This window comes from Bison bison, unplaced genomic scaffold, assembly GCF_000754665.1.
Source record: "Bison bison bison isolate TAMUID 2011002044 unplaced genomic scaffold, Bison_UMD1.0 scf7180017864482, whole genome shotgun sequence".
Lineage (NCBI taxonomy): Eukaryota > Metazoa > Chordata > Mammalia > Artiodactyla > Bovidae > Bison > Bison bison.
The window spans coordinates 7,455,898-7,462,866 of NW_011495042.1; the positions used below are offsets into that span (position 1 = coordinate 7,455,898).

Sequence of the window (6,969 nt, forward strand, 5' to 3'; positions counted from 1 at the left end):
TGCGTGGGGGAGTCCCCGGGGGGGCACCCTGGGGAGGTATCCTGGGGGATATCCTGGGGGGTATCCTGGAAGGGTACCCTGGGGGGTATCCTGCAGGGGTATCCTGTGGGGGTACCCTGGGGGGTACCAGCATATCCCAGGGGCTGTCAGCAAGTCGTGCAGGGACAAAGCTGGCAGACACCCCAGCCTGAGCCCACCAAAACCCCACCAAGGAAGCTGTGAGACGTGGGGTGGCGGGGCGGGCAGACACAAAGGGAGTCTGGGCTTCCCCAAGAGGCGCAGCCTCCCAGGCCTGGCCTTGACCGTCAGCTGGGACCTCCAGGCTGAGTGTTAACACCGCGAGATGATTCAGGAACCCCACACGGATTCCTCTGAGCCGCCTTCTATAAGACTGACAGTTTTAAAGGTCTCACTGTAAAGTGTCGATGGTGTGTCCCCCAGGAGGCTGCTGAACATGGGAGGTGCCCCCAAGGTCTCCAGGAATGAGCTTCTCACAGCCGTCCTCAGGGGCAGGAGGAGTCCTGGTGAGGGGAGGTGACGAGGAAGCTGGCAGCTTCGCAGACCTGCCTCCAGACTCAAGCCGCCGCGGGCCAGCAGGTCACACACTCTCTCACTGCCTGTCCACAGGTTTGCAGATGCTACAGCACAGCAGCGAGCAATGCAACAATATGGATCCCAAAAAATGCGGGCAGTGCAACAATAGCTATCCAGGAAGTTAAGGCGCTTACTCCTTGGAAGAAAAGCAATGACAAATCTAGACAGCATATTAAAAAGCAGAGATGATACTTTGCCTATAAAGGTCCATCTAGTCAGAGCTATGGTTTTTCCAGTAGTCACACATAGTTATGAGAGTTGGACTAAAAAAAGACTGACAGCGAGGAATTGATGCCTTCAAACTGCGGTGCTGGATAAGACTCTTGAGAGTCCCATGGATAGCAAGAAAATCAAACCAGTCAATCCTAAAGGAAGTCAACCCCAAATATTCATTGGAAGGACTGAAGCTGAAGCTCTAATACTTGGGCCACTGACTCGCTGGAAAAGACCTTTATGCTGGGAAAGACTGAGGACAGGAGGAGAAGGGGACGACAGAGGATGAGGTGCTGGGACGGTATCACGGACTCAAAGGACATAAGTTTGAGCAAACTCCAGGAGATAGTCAAGGACAGGGAAGCCTGGCATGATGCAGTCTGTGGGGTCGCAAAGAGTCAGACACAACTGAGCGACTGAACAACAATCCAAAAAATATAAACACACATCTTAAACCCAGCAATTCCACTTCTTGAGATTCAGGCTACACAAGGATCCACACATAAGCCCAGAAATGTCCACACAACAATGTCTGCTGAATAATTGGAGACAACTTACATGTTCACCAACACGGGGCAGGGTAAATTAGACACACGGGGTGGACCGCTACAGCACACAGGTGTTTAAAACCAACACCGACAAAGCAAACCAAGTCTGCGACTATCCGATAAGACATCTGAGATACACCATCAAAGTTTTAAGAAGCAAGTTGTAAAATAGGATACGTAGGGTCTCATTTTTCTAAAACAAACAACTTGAATAAACATTCATGGATAAGTTCATAAATATTCAGGTATTTAAGGAAAAAACATTGAAGCTGGAATTTTATACCTAACCAAAGAGATAGGTTCTTCAAAGATACTGATGCTGTAAAAATACTTTCAGGCAAGGTCTCTTTAAGTGGAGCTGCACAGCGATCTATTTTATAAACGCCTTTGGAGAAAGGGCCAAAATAAGAAAAACAAGTCTAAGAGAGCCTGCAAGAGATGTGAGGTTGAAGGTGATCAAATAACCACCAGTATTCTTTGGGGCGGTGTTTGCAGGTACCTTTTGCATGTTTGCATGGTATCAACAGACCATTATACACACACATACCATTATACATAAAGGAGGTCACACCCAGTGACAAACAGTTCAATTTCCAAGAAAAGGTAGGTCAGTTTTGAACATGGTGTACATCTAAGCAAACAGTTTACAGAATATCTGAAGCAGTCGTCAGTAGAACTACAAGGCGATGCTGAATTAATCACCACGGGCGGAGATTTCAAGCAGGACAACAAAAAAGACATGTCAGAAAATGGAGAACCGTGTGATGTGCTGAGGAATGAACCTGCCTCAGCGGCAAGAGGCCGTGCTCCACACACTTCAGATGTGACGGAAGAGGCTGAAGACCACGCAGATAGAGGGACGGACCACGTGCGACTGGATGGGGGAGCCACCACCCAAAGCAAACTGCAGACTCCACACGCTCCCTTTCACATCGTCAGTGGCACCCTTCACATACCCAGAACAAAAAAAAAGGTTAAATTTGAACGGAAACGCAAAAGACCCTGAATACCCAAAGTATTACTGAGAAAGAGGAACGGAGCTGGAGGACTCTGGCTTCCTGACTCCAGGCTACACTACAGAGCTATAGTGATCAAAACACTATGGTACAAATACAGATCAATGGAACAAAATAGAGTATCCAGAGACGAACCTCACGCACCTGTGGTCACCTAATAAACAACAGAGGAGGAGAGAATATAACAATGGAGAAAAGACCGCCTCTTCAATAAGTGGTGCCAGGAGACTGCACAGCTGCACACAAAAGGATGAAATGAAAACATTTTCTGACACCATACACAAAAACACACTCAGATGGATTAAAGATCTACATTTAAGACCGGGTAAAATTCCTAGAGAAAAACATAGGCAGAACACTCTCTGACATAAATTGCAGTAATATTTTTGGGGCTCCGTCTCCTAGATTGATGGAAATAAAAAGAAAACTAAACAAATGGAATCTAATTCAACTTAAAGGCTTTTGCACAGCAAAGGAAACCACAGACAGAATGAAAAGACAACCTTTTCTGGGAGAAAATATTTGCAACAGATTCTACTAACACGGAATTAATTTCAAAAACATACAAACAGCTCATACAGCTTAATATCAAAAAAAGAAAAACCCAATCAAAACATGGGCAGAAGACACAGACATTTCTCCAAGACACAGAGATGGCCAAGAGGCCCGTGGGAAGTGCTCCATGTGTCACAACCACCAGTGAAATGGAAAAGCAAAGTACAAAGCGGTGTCACCTCACACTTGAGAGGGTAACAGGCAGGGAGGCCAGGGGTCTCCAAGGGAGGAAACAGCCTGCAAGTGTCAGACGTTGTTATCTCTCACAAGCGGCAGGAGGAAACAAACTAGCGATATTTTGTCCTCTATACAAATTTAAAAGGAGGTTTCTCTTAAAATACTGTGTTGCCATGATGACACCTGGTTTCACCCGAAGTTAACTATTCTCAAACCTAGAGATAACCAGTGCATTTGTCTTATGGAAATGTTTGTCTTAAGCTATGCTAATGTATTATGCATTTACCCCAAACTCTGTCTTCAAGTCGGTTCCACCTCTTGGCTCAGAACCTACTTGACAAACCAGTATATTATACTCAGATATTGTTCCCCTAATCTAGGTAAACGAAACTATTTGTATGGTGATCTGCCCTTCTTCAAGATTCAAATTAATCATTTTATGGCCCAGAATGAACCATTTGGTGCCAAGATTATCCCAAAATGCATCTTATGGGTGAGGGGCCTGGTGCCATTCTGAGTTTTAAGACATTCCTTTCTTTCATTAACACACTGCTAGTGACTATATAACATCCAGCTGAAGACCAGCAGGGGGGTACTCTTTCTGCCCCCTTCTGATGCCTATGTTAGGAGCTTTCTCTATCTCTTTGATACTTTAATAAAACTTTATTACACAAAAGCTCTGAGTGATCAAGCCTTGTCTCTGGCCCCGGATTGAATTCTTCTCCTCTGGGGGCCAAGAATCCTGGCGTCTTTGCGTGATTCGACAACAACCTTTCACACTGATCAGAATGGCCATCATTAAAAATCTACAAGTAGATTTTGATCCAATACATCTGAGAATCTGCATTTAAACCCAGAATTAGGGGATTGACAATCAGTTTATGGGGGTGGGGAGTGCCTTAATCTCTTCTTTATCTGCAGAAAGCATAAATAACATCACCAGCCACTACAACAAAGCTGGTGGGGGTGATGGAATTCCAGCTGATATTTCACATCCTAAAAGATGACGCTGTGAAAGTGCTGCACTCACTATGCCAGCAAATTTGGAAAACTCAGCAGTGGCCACAGGACTGGAAAAGTTCAGTTTTCATTCCAATCCCAAAGAAGGCAATGCCAAAGAATGTTCAAACTACCGCACAACTGCACTCATCTCACATGCTACCAAAGTAATGCTCAAAATTCTCCAAGCCAGGCTTCAACAGTACGTGAACCGTGAACTTACAGATGTGAGGGCTGGATTTAGAAAAGGCAGAGGAACCAGAGATCAAATTGCCAACATCCGCTGGATCATGGGAAAAGCAAGAGTTCCAGAAAAACATCTACTTCTGCTTTCTTAACGTCACCAAATCCTTTGACTGTGTGGATCACCACAAACTGTAGAAAATTCTTCAAGAGATGGGAATACCAGACCACTTTACCTGCTTCCTGAGAAATCTGTGTGCAGGTCAAGAAGCAACAGTTAGAACGGGACATGGAACAACAGACTGGTTCCAAATAGGAAAAGGAGTACGTCAAGGCTGTATGTTGTCACCCTGCTTATTTAACTTCTATGCAGAGTACATCATGTGAAATGCCGGGCTGGATGAAGCACAAGCTGGAATCAAGAATGCCAGGAGAAATATCAATAACCTCAGATATGCAGATGACATCACCCTTATGGCAGAAAGTGAAGAGGAACTAAAAAGCTTCTTGATGAAAATGAAAGAGGAGAGTGAAAAAGTTGGCTTAAAACTCAACATTCAGAAAACGAAGATCACGGCATCCGGTCCCATCACTTCATGGGAAATGGATGGGGAAACAAAGGAAACAGTTAAACAGACTTTATTTTTGGCTCCAAAATGACTGCAGATGGTGACTGGAGCCATGAAATTAAAAGACGCTTGCTCTTTGGAAGGAAAGACCAACCTAGACAGCATATTAAAAAGCAGAGACATTACTTTGCCAACAAAGGTCCATCTGGTCAAAGTTATGGTTTTTCCAGTAGTCATGTATGGATGTGAGAGTTGGACCCTAAAGAAAACTGAGCACCGAAGAATTGATACTTTTGAACTGTGGTGTTGGAGAAGACTCTTGAGAGTCCCTTGGACTGCAAGGAGATCCAACCAGTCCATCCTAAAGGAGATCAGTCCTGAATATTCACTGGAAGGACTGATGGTGAAGCTGAAACTCCAATCCTTTGGCCACCTGATGCGAAGAACTGACTCACTGGAAAAGACCCTGATGCTGGGAAAGACTGAAGGCAGGAGGAGAAGGGGACAACAGAGGATGAGACGGTTGGATGGCATCACCGACTCAAATGGACATAAGTTTGAGTGAACTCCGGGGATGGTGATGGACAGGGAGGCCTGGTGTGCTGCAGTCCCTGGGGTCGCAAAGAGTCGGACACAACTGAGCGACTGAACTGACTGACCGCACTGAGCCTCCTGGGACTTTGAGAGGATTGAGTCTGTGACACCACTCCCTGCCTGGCCCACAGTGAGCCCTAACAGGACGGTTTCTCTCTGGACCTCTGGTCCTGGCATCGGCCACCCCACTTAGGGGAGCCTCAAACTCGTAGGCAAAGGTCAGTGGTGCACCCCTCCCCGCAGAGCGTGGTGGAATTCGGCCCTATCGCTCACCTGAAGTCAGCGGGAAGGCCAGAGAGATGATGAACTTGCAGGGGACCACGTGGGGCATGTGGGAGGTGAAGGCGCTGGCGGGCCTTTCTGGGGACTCGCTGCTGCACCGGTGGTCTGAGTCCGACTCCTGGGCACAGGCCCTGTCCTTCAGGTACTCGTCGGCTTCACACTCGCTCCCCGACTGGTGAAAGCTGCCCATGGAGGACGCGGGGCCCATGCTGGCCTGGTCCTCGTCCTCCCACTCCCAGGCCTGCAGCGACATGCTGCAGGGAGGCCCAGGCGGCTGCAAGGAAAGGGAGGCGCTGCGGCCACCCCAGGGCTCCTGAAGGGAAGCTGAGATCCCGCAGGGGACCCACCCTCCTCCTCGAGTGCCCTGCCCCGTCCCCAGCGACCAGCCAAGGCCGCGGACACTGCCGGCCACGCAGAGAGAACCCAGTCAAGACTGGAGGAAACACAGAAAATGGTGCCGTCAGTAATCACGATACACAGCCGGTTCCTCCAACTGGCGGCCCGCCTTCCCACTCCTAGGTGTGGCTCCTTTCACCAGCGTCCATCGGGGGCCTGAGTCCCATTCCCCAGGAAGCGCAAGGAGGGGTAGGAAGGAAGCCCCGTCTGCTCCCGCAGAGCCGGTCTCGGGTTAGCTGTACCCAAGCCCAGTGTGAGCTTGTCATCCGGGGACAGCACGCTGACACCAAGGGGGGCCAGGACCGTCCAGGCCAGATCCGCCCGGGGCCACCGGGAAAACGCTGAGGGGCTTGCCCAGATGCACTGGGGGCCGGGTGGGTGGGGTGTGTAGGGGGTACCTGCGGCACCTGCTTGGAGACACGCTGGGCAGTCACGTGGGCTCGGACCACGACGTCGGTCAGCTTCCACAGCCGACTCGGCTAGAAGGCTACTAGGACGCAGTCTGTGCGCCCCGCCGGTAGGGAGGCCCGAGGACCCGCCTCCTAACTAAGTTTGACGGTTGCTAGGAGACGCACGTGGCCCCGGGGCGGCGCTCCCCTCTTGGGGGCGGGGCTATCCTGGGGGCGGGGCTCCCCGCTTCAGCCGCTGCACAGCCGCCTGGGCGAGATTCCTCAGCTCAGTTCAGTGCAGTTCAGTCGCTCAGTCGTGTCCGACTCTTGGCAACCCTATGGACTGCAGCACGCCAGGCCTCCCTGTCCATCACCAACTCCTGGAGCTTACTCAAACTCATGTCCACTGAGTCGGTGATGCCATCCAACCATCTCATCCTCTGTCGTCCCCTTC

The 6,969-nt window shown here is 49.4% G+C and overlaps 1 protein-coding gene across 1 annotated transcript in view; it reads right to left on the reverse strand.

Annotated features, from left to right (window-relative positions):
• LOC105004802 overlaps window positions 1–6,627 on the reverse strand; it is a 32,401-nt gene extending 25,774 nt beyond the window's left edge. The window contains exons 1-2 of the mRNA XM_010862531.1: window positions 6,525–6,627; window positions 5,722–6,004 (exon numbers count right to left, since the gene is read on the reverse strand). Of these exons, the coding sequence (XP_010860833.1) occupies window positions 5,722–5,983 (262 nt within the window). The 5' untranslated portion in view covers window positions 5,984–6,004; window positions 6,525–6,627. The remainder of the gene's footprint in view (window positions 1–5,721; window positions 6,005–6,524) is intronic.
• Between the last annotated feature and the right edge of the window lie 342 nt (window positions 6,628–6,969).